At 47.4% G+C, this 20,843-nt stretch overlaps 1 protein-coding gene and 1 long non-coding RNA gene across 3 annotated transcripts in view; one reads left to right on the forward strand and one right to left on the reverse strand.

The window, feature by feature from the left end:
* The window catches only part of LOC135245524 (protein arginine N-methyltransferase 8-B), a 28,940-nt gene extending 13,987 nt beyond the window's left edge, over positions 1-14,953 (forward strand). For both annotated transcript variants that reach the window (XM_064318619.1, XM_064318620.1), the window contains exons 4-10: positions 529-592; positions 2,884-3,026; positions 3,748-3,835; positions 5,310-5,425; positions 6,704-6,854; positions 11,411-11,532; positions 12,533-14,953. In XM_064318619.1, coding sequence (XP_064174689.1) covers positions 529-592; positions 2,884-3,026; positions 3,748-3,835; positions 5,310-5,425; positions 6,704-6,854; positions 11,411-11,532; positions 12,533-12,616 — 768 coding nt within the window. In that variant the 3' untranslated portion in view covers positions 12,617-14,953. The remainder of the gene's footprint in view (positions 1-528; positions 593-2,883; positions 3,027-3,747; positions 3,836-5,309; positions 5,426-6,703; positions 6,855-11,410; positions 11,533-12,532) is intronic.
* The window catches only part of LOC135245544 (uncharacterized), a 58,711-nt gene extending 41,706 nt beyond the window's left edge, over positions 1-17,005 (reverse strand). Inside the window, exon 1 of the long non-coding RNA XR_010327288.1 lies at positions 16,788-17,005. This is a non-coding gene — a long non-coding RNA (uncharacterized LOC135245544). The remainder of the gene's footprint in view (positions 1-16,787) is intronic.
* Positions 17,006-20,843: the final 3,838 nt, after the last annotated feature.

The following is a 20,843-nucleotide window of genomic DNA, read 5'->3' on the forward strand; positions in this document are numbered from 1 at the left end:
TAATCCTGAAATAACGAAACCATATTCCAAGGTGTTGGTCGTATAATTTAAGGACTGATAAGGAAGAAGACATTCCTGGTATTACTAACGGATTTACAGGTAATTTAAGGAGAGGTGAGCAGCGTTCATTTGAGAACAGCAGTCTCAGAGCTGAGCTCGGTCTTGTGAATAACAGACACCAAAGCAATGTACTGCTATTCACGAACTTAATAAATGTTTAATAATGCATCATTAATGGCCAGACACTGGGAGCGTAATACAAAGACTGAGCGGGCCTGGGAGATCTTTGCATTCCAGAATCCACTTTGACTTATCTGTCACTTATGTTTATTTGAAAGAATAATCCATAATCTGTAGTAATTTTACTTTAAATTATAATTTCAGTGATTTCAAACAATTATTTGACCAAGATCTGCCGGTCACCAACTAACCTGTGCAGCAGAAATTCTCTGGTCTTGTCACAGAGTACTGTTCTCACTTCCGTACCCATAATGCAATGCGCTTTGTCTTTTCCTTCTTTTCCGACAGATCGAGTGCTCCAGTATATCAGAATACTCAGAGAAGATCATCAAGTCCAACGCCCTGGACAGTGGTAAGAACTGCTCCGTACCTCTGCTCTGCAAGCCATTGTGCTACCTAGGAGACTGTTGCCTAGCCAACTGAGAGGCCATTGGGACTGGCTAACTGTGGTTTGGGTGGGCGGGAATGGACCACTGCACACACACGTCATTATAGTTACACTTACTGTAGTTACATTTAGCGACTGTACTTTGTTCCCAGAGCAAACTTTCTACATAGCCAAAATTGTCAGCGTAAAATCAACTCTGATATAGTTGTAGAGCTCGGATGTACTTTTAGTCCCTACTAGATACATCAATTCTGTTAGAGTCGATGTAACACTGAATTTTGGTATGCGTAGTTTACAGCACCTGTCCTGTGACAATAAGGGAGCTCACTTAACTGAAATGGATGGAAGCCCATTCAAAGTGCATTAACGAAGCATCCAGCACCAGCTGCCGGCAGATAATGATCAAAGTCCCAACAAATAGCAGCATTTAAGGGCCATAAACTGTAGACTAGGGCTGCCTGTCTAGCCTTATCTGAACTGGGTCGGTGTTAGTGCCGATTTTAGTTTTTGCCCAAATCTACTTATCAAGGTCTGGACTGAAGACCATTAGTTACTTAGTTGGATCGGATGTTCCAGTGCTGGGGTGATACGAAAACCTGCACCCACATCGGCCCTTTTCGGATAAGATCGGGCACCCCTGATATAGACTGTCCAGTAATACAACGTAAGTGCGCCTCGCGCTCCTGCGTTCTGTTCCATTGTTACATCATCAAAGGCGTGCGCGCTTTTCGCGTTAAGGGAGGCATTATGTTTCCTTGAAAATACTTTTCTGCATACAGCAAACAGCAAGTGTACAGCATCTCCTGACTTAACGGAGAGTGGGGAAAAAGTGTTTTTGAGGAGGATGCTGCTGGAACGGAAACGGGGAAAGCTGATTAGCGCGCAGACGCGTCGGAGGGAGAGACAGCTGGTGGCGCCATGTGGAATCACTTCACCGCGTGCCCGTTATTTTGGAGAACTTTTGTTCACGGTTTATTCTGGGCGCTGGTGGTAGAAGTAAGATAAACCAAGCCGCCAATCAGCACGCAATTATGCGGCGCGCACAGCTATTCGGAGCATTGATTCTACCCTGCGATTCAGGAGAACAGAGCAAAGTTAAAGTATACCCAAAATAATGTTCATGCGATATTAAACTGTTTCTTTTATTTATTTTTTAATTTTATTAATAAAAATAAAAACAGACAGATGTCGTCACCGATGGATAAGAATCCGAGAATATTCCAATATATTTGAATACGGTAAAATCATGACACCTTAATTTAATATCAGAAAATTTATTACGAGAAAAAGACATATACAGCTCTTATACCCTCAAACATCAAATGCACAAGTGGATAAACCTTATTGACGTGCAGCGCCAGGGCACGAGCCGATTTCCTCTGCCGCGATGCATGCGTTGCATTTCCAACACATCGGCTGCCTGGGTATAGCTGATCAAACCGTTACAACTAGGTCGCATATTCCATTTATTTTCTATGAGTGTTTGCACGGCTATGAGCAAAATGTTTTAACATGTCCAATTTAGAATGTCCATCCCACAAGGGGAGTGAGCTAATATTTACCGGAGAGCGAGGCTTAATTACCACCGAACTGGTTGGGGCTATCAAGTTTGGGTGAGCCAAGACCGAGGACCCAATTTAATCCGGCGTGACATTTTTATTTCTTATCCAGCAATATGACAGTTGCAGATACTGAAAGTGAGAAAATAAAAAACGACACTTGCGTAAATGACACGTTCAGTTAAATTAAGGACAAAGCCTAGTGTGATCAATTTGAAACGAATCTGAAAGAAATGCAGTTTCCATGGAAACAAACGCTTCTGATTTTAACACCGCTGCTTAGGCTGCTGTGCGGAAAGGCAAATGCCGGTGTCACAGAGTAACGTATTCGCACGTGCTAGGAATAACGGAATACACGCGCAGTAAAATGTCCAGTGTTAATTCAACTCTTAATAGATAACATTCGGTCCCACGTTCCAGAGCGGCACCAAATGTTACCTGTTAAGACTTACATCAGCACTGTTAGAGTTGAATTAACACTGGACATATTACTGTGTGTCTTACACGCATATGTAGAGGATGGATAGTTTTTATTTAACATACAATCCATCTATACAGCGGGATAGTTCCTGAAGCAATGCAGGCTAAGTAAATTTTGCTCAAAGGTACAACAGCAGTGGCCGACCTCAGGAATCAAACGGGCAACCCCTGAAATACAAAGCTGCTTCCCCACCTATTATAACGCGCCTTTCGCAGTGATCACCATCTTTAAGGGGAAGGTGGAGGAGGTGGAGCTGCCGGTGGAGCAGGTGGACATCATCATATCGGAGTGGATGGGCTACTGTCTCTTCTACGAGTCCATGCTCAACACAGTCATCTTCGCCAGGGACAAGTGGCTGGTAGGAGTCACGTGTGTGTGTGTGTGTGTGCGCGCGCGCGTAAGATTCAGTCTGTTGTGCCTGCAGTGTGAGGTCCAAAATTTCTGGGTGGTGGTTGTGTTTGTGTGTGAGTGTGTGGATATGTGTGTGTGTGTGTGGGGGGGGGGGGGGGCTGTTAATGTGTGTGTGTATTGGCTGTGAGACTTGGTATTTTTTGGGAAGTGGCTCTCTGAGATGCTCTCCTGCATGCGCAGCTGTGCTCTGCAGTGATGCGCAGTGGCTGCAGTGATGCAGTGGCTGCAGTGATGCGCAGTGGCTGCAGTGATGCGCAGTGGCTGCAGTAATGCAGTGGCTGCAGTGATGCGCAGTGGCTGCAGTAATGCAGTGGCTGCAGTGATGCGCAGTGGCTGTAGTAATGCAGTGGCTGCAGTGATGCAGTGGCTGCAGTGATGCGCAGTGGCTGCAGTAATGCAGTGGCTGCAGTGATGCGCAGTGATGCGCAGTGGCTGCAGTGATGCAGTAGCTGCAGAACTCCTCGTTTGGCTGATGTGGCCTCCCAGCACATGGCAGCTGTGAGCCCTTGACTGCGTGCCAAGCCTGGTTCTCCAGGGCTGTGTGTGATTTCCAGCGTGAGCAGCTGAGAAATGTGACATCTCTGTTGTCGGGCAAATTGACTGCCCGCCCCTGTCCCCCCCCCCCTCCCATCCTGTCCCCCCGCGCCCCCTCCCCCATCCATCAACAGAAACCCGGAGGACTCATGTTTCCCGACCGGGCTGCGCTCTACGTGGTGGCCATCGAGGACAGGCAGTACAAGGACTTCAAAATCCACTGTAAGGCTGCTGCGTGTGTGTATGTGTGTGTGTGTGTGTGTGCGCGCGCCTGTGTGTGTGTGTGCACGTGTACGTTTACATGCGTACACATGTGTGAGTGCATGTTTGCGTGTGCACACGTGTGTGTTTGTGTCCGTGTGAGTGCATGTTTGCGTGTGTGCACACGTGCGTTTATGTGTGTGTGTGTGTGTGTGTGTGCGCATGTGTGCGTTTACGTGTGTACACGTGTGTGTGTGAGTGCATGTTTGTGTGTGTGTGCACATGTGTGTTTGTGTGTGTGTGCGTTTGTGTCCGTGTGTGTGCGTGTTTGTGTGTGTGCACACGTGCGTTTATGTGTGTGTGTGTGTGTATGCATGCGTGCACTGTTTGGAGAGCTGAACACAACTCTCAATGCACATGCATATCTATCAAATGGGTCGCCACCTGCAGTCATTGCTTATATTTCTCCAGTAAAAATAAACATACACTCACACACACTCACACACACACACACACACATTATATTCTCAGCGATGTGTGCGATTTGTCTCGTAAGGGCAGTTTGATGGAGACTCGGCCGAATGATAAATAGAGGTGGTGAAAGGACAAGCGCCTCATCACTGGTGCCTCATCACTGGTGCCTCAACGCTGCTTCGGGAGTCCGGGACTTTTATCGTTTCTCACAGGAAAGGAAAGGCAGGCTAAAGCCATTCATTACCCGATTCCCATCAGAAACCAGAACAACTATTCAACAGCGCTTGTTCCCCTGACAACCCCCCCGCCCCCCCACCAGACACACACACAGACGGGCTCCCTACCCAACACACACACACCCTCCCCACACACACACACGCACCCCCCCACACTCTCACACACACACACACACCACCCCCCCCTCCCCCCCACACACACAGACCCTCCCCACCCGACACAGACCATCCTCCCCACACACACACACACGCACCCCCCCCACCACACACACACACGCACCCCCCCCCACACTCTCCACACACACACCAACCCCCCCTCCCCCCACACACACAGACCCTCCCCACCCGACACACACACACCTCCCCACACACACACACGCACCCCCCCCACACACACACACACACACACACACACACCACCCCCCCCCCCACACACACATAGCTAATCAAACCGTTACAACTAGGTCGCATATTCCATTTATTTTCTATGAATGTTCGCTTAGCATCCGGTCTTATCCGAAAAGGCACCGGTGTGGGTGCAGGTTTTTTGCGTTAGCCCAGAACCATGACAAACCTTACTAGCTAATCATGGTCTTCGGTCAATACCTTGATATGTGGGCTTGTTAGTTCTGGGATAAAACCTGCATTTTGTAGTTGTTCCCAATGACCTTGATATGCATTTTTGTGTGTCGCTTTTGTATCTCTCTCTCTCTCTCTCTCTCTCTCTCTCTCTCTCTCTCTCTCTCTCTCTCTCTCTCTCTCTCTCTCTCTCTCTCTCTCTCCAGGGTGGGAGAACGTGTACGGCTTTGACATGACCTGCATCCGCAACGTGGCCATCAAAGAGCCTCTGGTGGACATCGTGGACTCCAAGCAGGTGGTGACCAACTCCTGCCTGATAAAGGTCTGGTATCCTGCGACGGTGTGTGTGTTTGTGTGTGTGTGTGTGTGTGTACAGTATGTGTGTGTGTTGTTCATGTGTGCGTGTGCATGTACGTGTGTGTGTTTGTGTGTGTACAGTGTGTGTGTGTGTGTGTGTGTACAGTATGTGTGTGTGTCTGTGTGTGTGTGTGTGTGTGTGTACAGTATGTGTGTGTGTTCGTGCATGTGTGCGTGTGCATGTACGTGTGTCTGTGTGTGTGTGTGTGTGTACAGTATGTATGTGTGTGTGTATGCGTGCATGTGTGCGTGTGCATGTACGTGTGTCTGTGTGTGTGTGTGTACAGTATGTGTATGTGTGTGCGTGCGCATGTGTGCACGTGTAAAGTATGTGCGTGTGTGCGTGCCTGCAGGTTTGCATGTGTGCGTGTGCTGTGCAGTGCCGGTTTGGGCGCTGTGTGCGTGTAAGTTGTTAGGTGCCGTTTAAGTGTCTGCGCGGTGCATTCGGGCTCTGGAAGCTCAGGACTGAATCGCAAAGCCGCGTCTAACGGCGTAACAGCAAACGTCCTTTTTTACGCAGCGCTTAAAAAACTGAAAAGGAAGATAAAACACCGGTTTTAATCGGTGCAATAAAATAGCTAAGGGGATGCAATTAAATTAAATTGCGGGGAGAACCTGAGAAAAGTAAAACGCAGCATTGAAATAAAGCGCCGTGCGTGTCAATCGTAACCGTCGCAGGTTGCGCGGGTGCATGCGTGCGTGAGAAATGCGTGGTTAATCATCGCCATGGTTACTAATGGGTTGGTGGATGATGGAACGATAGACCGAATGTAACTAAGTTACAGTGCGTGTCCCTGAGCCCAAAGTCCCTTTATCATCACCGTTATTCAGGCTTTTGTACCCCCGCCGTTTCTAAAAGGGAAAATCTATTCCGTTCTGTCGAGATAAACAGCTGGGTTTCACGGCTGAAGACCTGGCTCAAATTCGAAATCGTTATTTGAAATCTTTTTTTTTTTTTCCCCAGAAGATCCTTAAGAATTTAAGGAAACGGTTTACTAAAACATTGTTATGAACGGAAAACGTTTGTTCCGAATATCGACGAAAATGCACGTCTGTAACTAATTTCCAGTAATCTGCAGGAAGTATATTGGCAGCTAAACGGTTAAAGAAATTGGCATGACTATTTCATCCTGCTCTGGCGGAGGGTGTGTATCAGTCCAGGGGTTGCGTTGCTGCTTCGGCCCTGCAGGGGGCGACGTGAGAGGCGCTGACGGGTGCTCTCGCCCCCTTCTGTGACACGCAGGAAGTGGACATCTACACGGTGAAGCCGGAGGACCTGTCCTTCACCTCGGCCTTCTGCCTGCAGGTCCAGCGCAACGACTACGTGCACGCGCTGGTCACCTACTTCAACATCGAGTTCACCAAGTGTCACAAGAAGACCGGCTTCTCCACAGGCAAGGAACTCTCCCTCGCCCCCCGTTTACATTACATTACATTACAGGCATTTAGCAGACGCTCTTATCCAGAGCGACTTACACAACTTTTTACATAGCATTTTTACATTGTATCCATTTATACAGCTGGATATATACTGAAGCAATGCAGGTTAGGTACCTTGCTCAAGGGTACAACGGCAGTGTCCTTTACCCGGGAATCAAACCTGCGACCTTTCGGTTACAAGCCCAGTTCCTTACCCACTGTGCTACACACCCCCGTTTTAACCGCGAAAGCCGTCGCTGGAAACGCTGTTTTTTAGCCCAGGGGGTCAGGCGGTAAAAGTCCTGCCGTGTGTTTCTTCCACCCGTGAACTCCAGCCGGCTGATTTCACTGATTAGCTCCTCTACCACCTGGCTGAGGAATTGTGCTGATTAGCAAATCCAGGCGGTTGGAACGAAATCCCGGGGAGGACTTTTACTCTCTGAACCCGGATTTTCCACCTCTGCAAATTGAGTGAGTGTTCAGTGTCAAACATACTGGCGTGTCTGTGTTAAGCGCTGAACGTGCTGCAGGGTGACTCGCCGGCACTGAACGCGCTGTCGGGCGTGCGTTAAGCATCGAATCCGGCCCTTCAGCCCCGCGCGCGACACGGATTGCGACGTTGCTGGGACGCTGCGCTCCAACGCATTTCTTGCCACTGAACACGGTGCTAATTAACTTCCTAATGACTTCCTGTTAAAAAGCGTCCAGTCAACAGCCGTCGGAAGCGCTCAGGTCTGTTTTCCAGAAGCATTAAACAGGAGGATGTAAAAAAAAAAAGGATCAACATTGAGCCTAGTCCAAGTACTACGAAACGTAATGTAATAAAACCGCTTGATTTTGTTTTCCATTAGACCGTTTAACAGTGCGTTTAAAAAAGTTGAATCAAGCACAATAATTTATCTCTCAACAATAATCAAGACCCGTGTAATTGATTTGCCAGTCAGCATATAAAAGCAAGCAGCATTGTAAACTCCTCATGTTAAAAGTGATTCTAGCTGACGTCCTCAGACTTTTCCCCGGGTGATATGTCTTTATTCGTTTGTACTGCTGCCCTGCCATTGGCTGGCTGTTATCCGGGGAGGGAACAGGAACAGGTTTTACGGCAGGTCAAAGTTTTATCCCAAAAAAAAAAAAAGATGTTCCACAGTGGAATGTGAACCCCGGCATCCCGCTGGCTCTTCAGTTACCTTATAAAAGGGGGAAAAAACGGAAACTGCAGAGAGAGCTGCCGTCTCGGTCACGGATTTCTGCACTTCCCCGTAAACGAAAAACGGCGCCGAGCTTTTGGTCGGATCGGGGGGGGGGGGGAAGAGGCCGGGCTGGCGTTCTCTGCCGGGATAGACGGTCTCCGCGGCTCCGCAATTTCACACGCGGATTAGCGCGAGCACTGCATTGTGGGCCGTCGGCGGTGGGGGGGGGGATTCTGGCATGCCTTCTAAGGGGTCAGCTGTTCTCAGAAGAGAGAAACCTACTTATGTCATCACTTTGGAAAGATGCAGCCCGTTTTTTTCCAGCTGGCAGACCGCAGATACGCGTGCTACAGGCACTAGGGCACTCTTACGCTTTTACGGACTTCTGTTAAACTGGTCCAACAGTGGCCCCTAGTGGCCATTTCGGAGATGACAGGAAATATTCCGAACTGCGGCCGTTTTTGCACTCGCACCAGATGTCCCCCCAAAGCAAAAACACCTCGTCGATCGAAAGCCATAGAATGTAATAATGCACCGCACCGCGCGCTACGTTGAGGAGTAAGACGCCGTAGGGGGGCTGTACAGCAAGCGGGCCATCAGAGGGGCCATCGCTGACTGACGGCGAGCCGCGCGCCGGTCCGGCTGTCCGTCACCGCGTCCCCGCCGTGAACCCTGAGGGGCACGCCGGGACGCCAGCTGGCCCGGGGGACGAGGGGCAGCTGTCTCAAGAGCGCGGAATAGTCCGCGAGCGGCCCCGCCCCCCTGTCGGATCGCCACGGCGGCGATCTGCAGACCGCGGGCGGGGCCGACGGGGGCCATATTTGGCGACGCGAGCGCGCTAGCATGCTTGCAATGGCGAGGAACGGGGCCATATTTGGCGACGCGAGCGCGCCAGCATGCTTGCAATGGCGAGGAACAGGGCCGTATTTGGCGACGCGAGCACGCTAGCATGCTTGCAATGGCGAGGAACAGGGCCGTATTTGGCGACGCGAGCACGCTAGCATGCTTGCAATGGCGAGGAACAGGGCCGTATTTGGCGACGAAGCTAATTCGAGCTGGCGGTGGAGCGCGTGATATTTACGGGGCGGTGCAGGGGCACGGAGCTGCACTCCCCCCACAGACTGACCGCCGCGGCGCCGCTCCCGCCGAGAAAAGCCCGTTAGCGACGGACGACCTAGCGAACCGCTTTTAAAAACGCTTTTATACGCTAAAAAACCACCGCGGAGGAGAAAGTTATCTCTCCAGATTGAATAACTTAGTCAGCTTGTTCACGCCATCACGTTCTGTCCACAAACAGACTGGGTAGCTACACAGTAAGATGTTCGGTGTTGAATGAACTCTTACAGTGTGCACGCGGTCCCTATTGGACTCATATAAACTCTGTCAGAGTTGAATTGACGCCGTACATTTTAGGGTATAGCGGGCCAGCTTGCTTTCGAGTGAGCCGGCTTCCTTCGTAGCGTGCATCTTGTTCGGTCCTCCACAATCTTTGGCACCGTTCAGCAGCCTGAATGGATCTAGCGGTCTTATGAGGACATACACAGGAAGCCGACAGCCTCCCTCTACCTCGACCACACCGTAGTCCTCGGAACTCCTGCAAACACGACGTTGGTTATTCCGCCGTGGCGTGGTTTACCTGAACGTATCCGTCGAGTCTGAAATCTCAGTGGCATGAACAGAAAGGGAAAGAGTTTCAATCCCAATCGCTTTTCTGTACTTCCGAGTCCCCGCTGTGTCGCATGCACACCCAGAATTCCTCTGACCGCTTCACACTCTACAGACTACACAGCACTGCAGGAGAGCTAGCGCCGGTCAGGAGGGAGCTACGTCTCTCAGTCACTACAGCTCGTGAGCACCCAAGGCTTGTTGCCGGGAGCAACTACCGTAGCGGTAACCGGAGTAACCCCGGCCCGACCAAAAATCCACCCTACCCACCTACCGTCGGTGTTATGGTACAGCGGATAAGTACAGTCGGTTAATGACGGGTTGGAACCGCTAAACAGAGGCTTGCGGCTCAGCTAGCACTCCTATTGGCCGAACCAGCCGTAGCCCCCTCGATCGACTGACGTTCCGCAAAGCCTTTGTAATCGACGTTCTTTTAAAACAGACGTAAATCGCGCGGGGGGGGGGGTGTCCCCGATAATAAAAACCCGTCTAGAGTAACGAAGACGGAGTGTCGGTCTGAGAAACCAAGCGGAGAAATCCATACGACCGGAGAAGTGCGGAGTTTCAATAAGGCCATCAGCATAAATCACTCCCGGGAACCATAATTTGAAAGCGACATTTCTGACAGCCCAGATATATAGACAGCAGAACACATACAGATAAATGAGCGAGATAAGATTTCATAATTTTATATTTAGGACATTAATCATATTTCGTATTTATTTATTTTTTTTAAAGCAAGTCGGTCAAGCCGAACGAATGAATCCTCACGCCAGACGCGTTCCACGGGCGTTAATTAAAAAAATCGAAAATCGTTCCCTTTCGTATTTGATTGGCGAAGGCCTCGTCCGAGCTGTAAACCTTCGGCGGACCGACGCTCGTATATTTTTATGGACTTTTTCGCGGCCGATTTTAAAGCGCTCGAGCGGACCGAGGGTTGGCGCTCAGGAACCGGGGGGGGAAGACGGTCGTAAAAGAGACCAGCTCTGGCGCTAAGTCGAGAGTGTCGTTAGCGCTAAAGTTCCGAGCTAAATCTAGCGCGGTGCGTCCAGTGCCGTGGCGGATACGTTTCAGACTTCCCGCGTCGCGAATCGCAAACGGTTCCTGTCAAACGAAAAGAGTAAACAGAGCGACGGAATTTGCATCTGGAGTTAAAGTCTTGCTGCCGTTGAACGCGTTGTGCGTGCCTGTATAGATTCTTCAAATCAGCAGATACTCAGCTCTGCGTTCTGAACATCCCAAGCAGAGGTGGGTAACCCGGCTTCAAAGAGTGAAAAGACTGACCATGTATTTGCGCCACCAACATGCACTAAACCAGCTGATTACAATAATTAGTTCTCCTATCATGCTGAAGAGTTATGCTAATTAGAATCAGCTGGTTTAGTGCATGGTGGTGGAGCAAATACATGGTCAGTCTTTTTACTCTTTGAAGCCGGGTTACCCACCTCTGATCCCAAGATCCGTACCCCCCTACCATAGACGTTTAAAAGATTCCAGTTCGGATTCATCTCCTGGAAATGTGTTCAGGGGCGTGGCTGCGTGCAACACCGCGGCAACGCTCTTTGACCAATCGCGAACCTCCTTCAGCCAAGGAGGAAGTGATGACAGAGGGGAGCTGGGAGCTGGGAGAGTATCTGGCGGTGTCTGGACTCTGTGGTGTCTCTCTCTCTCCAAAGCTCCGGACGCCCCCTACACGCACTGGAAGCAGACCGTCTTCTACCTGGAGGAGTACCTCACCGTCCGCAGGGGTGAAGAAATCGTCGGCAGCATCTTCATGAAGCCCAACGAGAAGAACGTGGTGGGTTCCCGTCCCGCGCCGGGGGGGGGGGGGGTTCGTTTCCCGGGCTCTGAACCGGAAGGTCATGGGTTCCAGTCCCAGGCGGGGCTCCGATGTTTTTCGCCCCGGGCTGAGTCAGGGTTTTGGCCTGAACCGCTTCTCCAAAAAACACGGCCAGCTGTAGTGCGCCGTGCGATATGAGGCGTTCTCCATTTTTTTAGAAATGCATTCTGGGTCTTATGAATCAAAAAAACGCCGTATCCGAGCTTGGCCCTCACGGTGCTGAAAACGCCCTGATTCTACGAACGTTTCTTGTACTCTCATGCTATTGCAAAATGTGCAGCTGCCTCAGTAATGCTTTTCCACCATTTTCCATTTCGCACACAGCCAGCAGTCTGTCAACGCCACTTAGAGCTGTCGTTCGGACTTTCTCTACGGTATTATTTGTCATGTTTATTCAGCGACAGGCGGAGCCGCTGCCTCAGTCGCACAAGCCGCTTTGGAGCTAAATGAAGAGCGTTTTATTGCTTTAGACCGCAAAACCTCTCCCTCGTCTAAACGTGAAAAATATCCTTTAATCAGACACAAAGACAGTCTGGGTAAACCAAAACCACACACTAAAAGTGAATATCAAAACAAAACACATAAAGTGAACCATTTCTCCGAGATCCTGTGCTAGCTGATGAATTGTTATTAAAAGGGAAATAGTATTATATACGGGAAAAAAATACAATATTTAAAAGGAAAATGCCTTAAAATAATTAAATTATATAAAGGGGAAAAGCACTGTCCTGCAAGCTTCATCGGTCCTGACAGAAATAGAAACTATTATTTAGACTTGTTTTACTTGATAAAATGTGACCTGTCCAGAGTGTGTTCCTCACTCTCCCCAAAGCATGCTGGGATAGGCTCCAGCACCCAGAATAAGCGGGTATAGATAATGTATGGAAGGATAAAAGTGATAAAAAATGTATCCCTGCCCTTTTGAAATGATGCGTTTTTCTCCCCCCCACCCCGCCAGCGTGACCTGGACTTCACCTTCGAGCTGGATTTCAAAGGGCAGCTGTGCGAAGCCGCCATTTCCCACGACTACAAGATGCGCTAAGCGTCCAGCGGGGGGGCGCCACGCGGCAGGGGCGGAGTCTCGGCACCTGCGGCGGGGGGGGCGCAGAGGGGCGGGGTCAACCCGCGTGATGTCATCAGCACCGGGCGGGGGTCGAGACCCAACGTCCTTGGCGCCTAGACTTCCCGCCGGCGAGCGAGCACTTTGCACTCCGACTGTTCAGAATGCGGCTTCGAATGTCACGATAACTGAGTGATGTCGCTTTCCGTGAAGAATGTTAGTCACGATAGATGTGCAGTACGAAACAGGCTTAACTGACTTTTTTGTTGCTGGTTGAGGCTGCGATGACGGTTATAGCTCTTCCGAAATTAATTGGGGTACACTTGAGTCCCTTAATGCACTTGTTTATTGTAGTGTAAGTGTTTAAAAATTACATTAATAATAACGTTAATCTATCGACGACGCCGTTGATATTAGTAAGGTAGCGACACAAGATTTCAAAATAGTGAATATTGGGGCATTATTGTTGTCTTCGGGTAGGTCGAAAGCGAGAATTTCATTTTGGAGGCTATTTGCATGTTCAATCCTTTGAGTAAATCTTGATTTCCCATTGATGTACTTTAGGATATTAAAGTTTGAAGTTGTAGGCAATACGGTAAGGAATCTAATAAGACGCTCGAGAAACATTTCCAAAGGGCAACAGAATTTTCTCTGTAGAATAATTTCTCAAACTCTCGACTTCTTTTTCTTTTGTGGGGGGGGGGGGGGTTGGTTTTCGGTTGGTTTAATCAGTACTGTGTACGCTCTGAGTGTGTGTAAGTGTGCGGTTGCTGCTGGGTGTGCATTGTAGTGAATCAGCATGTATCAAAGGGTGTTGGCCCAACACTCTGCAGTGTGCGGTGTGGCGTTGATTAAAGCCGTGTTGTCGATGGGGTGGGGGGGGGGGAGGCGGCGGGGGGGCGGGGGTTTGTGCACGAAGCCAAGCCGTGACCATCTACATGCGTCCGCCACCAGAACGAATCCACTCACAGAACAGCACACGGCCGCATTTAACCATGGGAACTGAAAGAACTACGTCCCCGGAACTGAAAGGACTACAATCCCAGAACTGGAAGGACTACAATCCCAGAACTGAAAGGACTATGACCCCGGAACTGAAAGGACTACAACCCCGGAACTGAAAGGACGATGGGGAATGCGCTTACCAAGTCTGCAGAGACGCACAGCCTTGCGGGGCGAACCCTCCCTGTCTCTTCAACTGAGCCCCGCCCTCCCTGGACACTTCCCATCATGCAGTGCGCCCCCCCCCCCCGCCCCCCCGTCAGGCCCAGGACCTGAAGTCCGAGCGGCAGCTCTTCACCCGTGCTCTTACAAAAGGTCATCGCCAAGGCGACGTCAGGAGGCTACCTCCCGTCCAATCAAGACCTCCTTCACAGCCGCTGTGAAGCACCATGCACACCAAAGACTCTCTATTCACAGACAAGACACGCTACTCTCTGTTCCCCTCCCATCCTCCCCCGTGACTACACCTCTGCCTCCAAAACCATGAACATTCACTAGCAGTAAGACATGGAATGTACTTTGTTGTACAGAAAGTATTCCCAATCAATACCGCACAAACAACTTCTCCCGCTGATCGTGAATAGTCAGTGACAGCCTGCTGTGGGTTCGACATTATCCAGTATTAGAATAGACAGCACTTCTAGGTGTAAAGTACGGAGAGAACTGTGTCCTGTTTGTAAATAAGATGTCTTTGCATTAGCTTATATTTCAATCATTTTGTAACAATGTGTCAAGTTCTGTGCACTTATGTATTAATAGGCTGACTTATCTGTCTTGAACAAGTACTGTACATATACAAAACTGCAATATATTTCACCCATTTTATATATAAAGGACTATCTTCATATAGGAATATATTGTGTATAATAGCATGCATAATTGCGGTGTTGCCTTAGTATGTTTTTCAACTTGTCACTTCAGTAAGGGTTATATTTTTCTCCAAACAAGCAAAAATACAACATTGAAATTTGCACACGTGAAACTTGTATATTAATGCTATTGTAGACGTATTTAGTGGGGAGTAAACCTTTTGTGGGAGATACTCAGCTATGGTCTAGGTTTTTTTTTTTTTTCCAGGCTAAGAATTAATACGATAAAAGGACAACATAGGTTAAACAGAATACAAAGCTGTAAGACTTGAGGACAGCACTCTTCTTGGGAGATATTTATCGAATCAAGGAACAAATATGATTGTTTTTAGTTATATCAATAATTAGGATGATGAATCTCAGTGTTCATATTCATTGTGTTGTTCATTTTTACATTTATCATAAGATTACTGTCTCTCAGTGAATAAATGCAGACATTATAAACCTTGTTGTTTTTCTATCCTTGTTCACTTGTGGGGGGGGGGGGGGGGTGATTAGAGAATGTTACATGTCTTCAAATTCACGTTCAGGGAGTTATATCGTCATAGAAACCAAATTTAGTTAATTTGTCTGGATAGGAAAATGTAATATGAAAAATCCACAAATAAATAAATAAATAATCGAAATAAATAATTGAAATTTGATTAACATTGTCAAATAATCCCCCTGGGAAATTTAAAGGCATTCAATGTAAAAAAAAAGAAAAAAATGTATGTCATCGGAAATTACCAAGAGTTGAGAACCGTGTCAGGCAAATCACTACAACGGAATAGATTTAAAACAGCCCACAACATTATGAATTCTCAAATTATATGAAATATAACCCACAAAGCACAATAATCTATGGCATAAAATAATTTATAATGGAAATGTGTCGCAGTTTGCATTTTGAACAGGACAAGGTAGGATTTACAAATACATCTAAATAAGGCCTCTAGCTCACAGCCCTGAATAAAAGTATTGAGTAAATTATGTGGTTTCCATTTTAGATTTTCTTGCATTTGTTCATTCATTTGCGGCCCCTGACTGTCCCAATTTTTTTTAAAAAAAGAGCTTGTGTAGACCGTTAAAATGTGTTGTTCTTCCACAATTTTTCCACTAGGTGGAGTCCGAGTATATCCAACGACTCATTTCACAAGCCCGCCTGCAAATCGCGCCCATTGTATTTTATACTTTCTGCCACTAGAGGGAGTGCTCAGCCTGTCTCATGTTGAATCGTGTACGCTTCAGACGCGGTCCAAACTACTGTTCCAGATGAAGCTGACAGTGCACATCAGAATCAAGAAATGCCCGGAGCACACCTGGTCCATCAACAGAACGGCTTCATACAGTAATTAACCCTCAGGTAATCTGAACAAAGTGCCAGAATTAAGTTCCAGGCCAATTTTGTTTCCTACGGAGGTATACGTAGAGCCACAAGTGGATGTACATGTAGGGCCACAAGTTTGTCTCCACCATGTGACCTGCAGGGATTTAAACTTGTATTTCAGTGGTTATTCCTCAAGGGGTCCCCCACGGGCACTCCAACTGTACAGTTAAGTGATTGTGCATACTGAGTTTCTAATCGAGACATTTATAGCCAACCAGTTGATCTAATCCTAGGAGAGTCAGGAAGGAAAGTGAACATGGACGCCCAAGCCTAAATGCTATAAAAAGCAGGTCTTTGAGCCGGCGGTCCTCACTCCCGATCCTGGAGAGCCGCTGGATCTGCTGGCTTTCTGTTGTTGCTCTGAACTTGAGCAGTACAGAAACCGATCAATTAAAGCAGTTGATTACGCAGCTAACTCAGGTCACCTGGTTTCTGGGGTCACAACTGGCCGCTGATCTTAAGTAAAAATAAAAAAACCAGCAGACTCTGTGACTCTCCAGATTGACACACACACACACACACACACACACACACACACACGCACCGTTTGTATGACTTCAGGCTCAGTCAAGAGACGCAACATACGGTCACGTTTTGAACGTCCATCTGTCGAACAGGAAGCTCACTCACAACGCTTTACTACATTTTTTACAGAGCTCCTTCGAAAAGTTGGTTTGTCTGACAAGGTCCGTACCTGGCCACAACATAAAGGCTGTTGTTGGTTTCGTTCTACAATCCGTTCGGTCCTGTTCACATTTAAAAACATTTCAGATCACATATTCAAACACCAACATGTTTTTAGTACGTTTGATTCTCCTGTGTCAAGCTTGGGGAGGTGTTTAGTACACACTGAACAGAATGTCTGGTTGTCACGCGTACGACAGTTTAAAAACAATGACTTAAAAACGATTACCCGATGACGCCGTCTCTTCCTTCTCTGTTGAGGCTCGATATCAGGGGTCCTCAGACTTGACCTTGGGGCACCTCTGTGTTGGCTGGCTTTTGTTTTTCGCCTTCGCCCTTCGATCAAATAAAGTTGTGAAAAATGTGTTTTAAGTTCCTCAAAAAAATGTTTTCCTTAAACTTTGCTTTTTGCTTGGAACTCTTCAAAAGGAGTGTCTTCAGTGACCAGATGTCCTCAATTAGAACCCCACTGATTCCCCCTCCCCCCCCAAATCAGCCTATAATTTAATCAATTAAAGCTTGTAACCTCTTTCTAAAGCAATTATTTGCCAGACAATACAGGAGGAGGCATTAATAGTTTGAGTGATTAAAAGACCAGGGTTATTAATTGCATGTATAACTGTTTTCGACATAATGTGGCATTAAAAGGGCAAATTATCCCTCGATTGACTTTAATAGCGTCTAATTAAGATCAATTAGCAGCTCGTTACAGTTCAGCTCGGTTTTAATTGAGGTTGGAATGAAAACCAGCGAACGCGGGCGAGCTCAGGACTGAGTTTTTCAAGAGTTTAAAGAGGCATCCCTCTCTGGCCCAGCCTGGCTCATTGCCCCGCCCACAACCGAGCTAGAGCCACGCCTCCTGCACACGGCCAGCCTGGCACCGGTGGGCGGGGCCCCAGGTGTCAGTGGGTGGGGCCACCAGTTCTGAATAACACGTATCAATGTCCATTTCAAGCACAGTTATTAAAAACCAAAGAACTTCACATTTCCTAAACAATTGACTTGCCGTTAAGCTACATTAAAGCTTTAATTTAATTTTAGGATTAAAAGTCTAGGTTGTGAATATGATAAATGAGTTCTTCTTGGCATGTTTGGCAGTAGGTTTTGCTGATGTGGAGTAGAGGGTAAATCATTCTATATATGTTAAAATGCCTCATTAAGATCAATTAGTGGGACTTCATTTTGACCGTGGGGGGGGGGGGGTTGTGTGGAATACAGCAGCGATGTTGCCATGGGAACGGGGAGGCACTCTTTGGGGGCAGCTTATTAAACGAAGAAGAAAAAAGAAAAAGAAAGAAAAAAAAAAGAACTACCGTTTCGTCCGCTGGTCGAAGGAAATGATGCCAACCTGCGAGGTTTCTTTTCATAACCCATCTCTGTTTGCCCCTTGTGCCTCTGTTCTTGACTTATCCACAGCCTATTTATTGATTTATTCATTTTTTTTTACACTAAGAGTCAGAAGAGTAATTTCCAGACAGTCCCTTGCATGATAGTGGTTTTACTTATGGATATAAATGGCCTTGTGCTTCTAACTTTCAGTCAGCTGCTTATAGCATCCCCCCTGTCCTATCTCTAGCGTTTTTCATGTTTTTATCCAATGTGCTAGTTTGTCCTCCATCCCTTTGTCATTCATGTCCAAATTGGGGTGGTGGGGGGGAGGGGAGGAGGTCAAAATAGCCTTATTTAGCTTAATGGGCAGGTGAGATCCAGTCCTCAAACTCCAAGGCCAGGTAAAAATAAATGCACAATAAATATAAACAGACTAAATGTACTAATGCAATTGACAGTGTGTCTTTATAAACCCCAGTCATGCATATTAGTCAGAGGGAAACGTATTCCACTGGATTAAAAGTGGACCCAACCTTCTTCCATCCAATGCCCTGTAAAAAAAAAAGTTGGCGCTAGGGCAGCCTGTCGGTAGAGCAGGGGCTGATGGGAAATGTTTGCTCTCAGCGGGGGGAGATGGGGAGCCATGGGGGGTTGGGGGTGCAGGGGAGCAGGGGTTACGCAGCAGTTTGCCACAGGAAGTGGGCTGAGGGGGCGTGGGAAAAGGGCCTGCTCTCCCAAGCAGGGCAGTGGACTCGCTGCTGCTACTTCCAGGTACTCAGGGACCCAAAGCACGGCCGTGCCGATGCCACGATTCAGCTGGTAGGAAAAAGCACGATGATCCCTAATTCCACTGCTGTATCGGTTACACTGCTGTACTTCACGCAACTTTCCTTTTCCTCTTTTATGGTATTTTTTGCTCATAATTCACTGGACAGGTACCGCGGTGATGTGAAGAAACGCCCCTGTGTTCAGTACTTCCTGTCAGCTGACCACCGATGGGCTTGTAAGAGAAATAGGATGAACCTCCCTCATGCCCTGCGCACGCACATCACAGTCCTCTCATCAAACAGGAAGACAATGAGAAACACAGACAGAATTATTTTTTTACAAAATGGTAAACTTGAAATAAAATGATTGTTTATGTGCATTTCATTTTCAGGTTTAGGTCTTTTAAATGACGATAGAACGGCACTGCTCTTGTGTAATTCTGCAAGAAATGTAAATATTACGAGCAGAACAGAATTGATTTTGAATAAAAACTGAAGGAACTCTTCAAAGTCCATTTTCCCACAGATCTGCATATGTCCTGACATGCCCTCATGCTAAAATTCTCCAGAAAAACTCCTGAAATGTCAAGGAAATGTTATACTAGCACTTTGACCTGAAACTTATCTATGTCATAAGAGATACACACACAGAGGACAGACCATATTTGGCTATGGGCTGTAGCTGTAGCTGTGCTTGTTCGTGGCTGTGGTGGTGGTGGACATTATCATATGTACTGGGGCAGACACAGGCACACCAAAGCAACAGCTGCAGATTGTTATGAACTTGCGATATTTATAGCTCAACACACACCAGGCCTCTTTAAAAGCTTTGCTTTCCATTAATCAAAAGAGCTGCAGGACACATCTACAAATATTGTTCTTCGAAAGGCAACATACCAAATTAAGAATTGCATTTTATTACAGCTAACCATACACAGCAGTCATAAGAGTTCATAGTTTAAAACCATATTGGTAAATATATATACCTATATAGATGTATATTGTTTCTTATTCTTTTTAAAAAAAAACCTTTTTACAAGTTCAGGTCAAGTGCCATATAGTTGGCCTGAACTGATTTCAAGATTTTTAAAACAATTTATAATATAATATATAATGTACAATTTTAGGGAACTACTTGACATATTCCAGAGCTTGCAAATGTATTATTCATTTCCATTGTATTACTGTTGTTAGAAAGTGAGAGAGAGCCAGAGAGAGAGAGAGGGAGAGGGAGAGAGAGAGCCAGAGAGAGAGACACACAGAGAAAGAGACAGAGAGAGAGCCAGAGAGAGAGAGGGAGAGGGAGAAAGAGAGAGAGCCAGAGAGAGAGACACAGAGAAAGAGACAGAGGGAGAGAGCCAGAGAGAGAGAGGGAGAGAGAGAGCCAGAGCGAAAGACACAGAGAAAGAGCCAGAGAGAGAGAGTGAGGCAGAGAGAGAGGGGGTTGATGGGAAATGGAGTCCGGGATGAGTTCCTGTCTGTGAGCTGTGCTCCTTGGGGAGGCCGCGCAGGAGAGGCGGGCCAGAGATCCTGCCACTGCTCCACAGCTCCTTAAAAGGCCGGGATGGATCGGGCCCAGGAGATCTCCCAGCGCTACCCCCCCCTACCCCCACACCCCACACCACACACCCCACACCCCTTCTTCCCAGGGAACGAGCCCAACGCTCGCCACAAGGGGCGGATGGACCCAGGGACAGCTGGATTCCACACCGCAGCCAATCGAACCGCGGCGTTCTTCACGCACAGCTCATTTCTTTAAAACCTGACTTACATCCAGGATATTGCCTGTGTTTTCTGTAGTTCTGCATTTGCATCATATTTAGCCTGCCTTATACACTTTTAGCAAACTGGATTCATTGAAAGGTTTAGCTTCTATTTCCTTGTCACATCTGTATATATTTAATATTCTATTTTGTTGGTGCGTAACAGCTGCCGGTGAATAATGTGATCTCCCTTTCAAACAAAGTGCTCAGATTACATTGCCATTGATTTTATTAGCCTGATCAAGATTTTCCACATGCATTAATTATCCAGTGTTTGCATTCATTTTTTCTTAGTTTGGCCTCTCAGGAATCATTGTGCTCTCAGATATGGAGAAAAAAGTGGGTAAAAGTTCGAGCCTGTTTCTTATTTTTTATTTTGTTGTTGCAGGCTGAACGCTTGTAAGATGCCTGTCATTCAACTGTCAG

The sequence above is a fragment of the Anguilla rostrata genome, chromosome 19, assembly GCF_018555375.3.
Source record: "Anguilla rostrata isolate EN2019 chromosome 19, ASM1855537v3, whole genome shotgun sequence".
In the NCBI taxonomy this organism is placed as follows: Eukaryota; Metazoa; Chordata; class Actinopteri; order Anguilliformes; family Anguillidae; genus Anguilla; species Anguilla rostrata.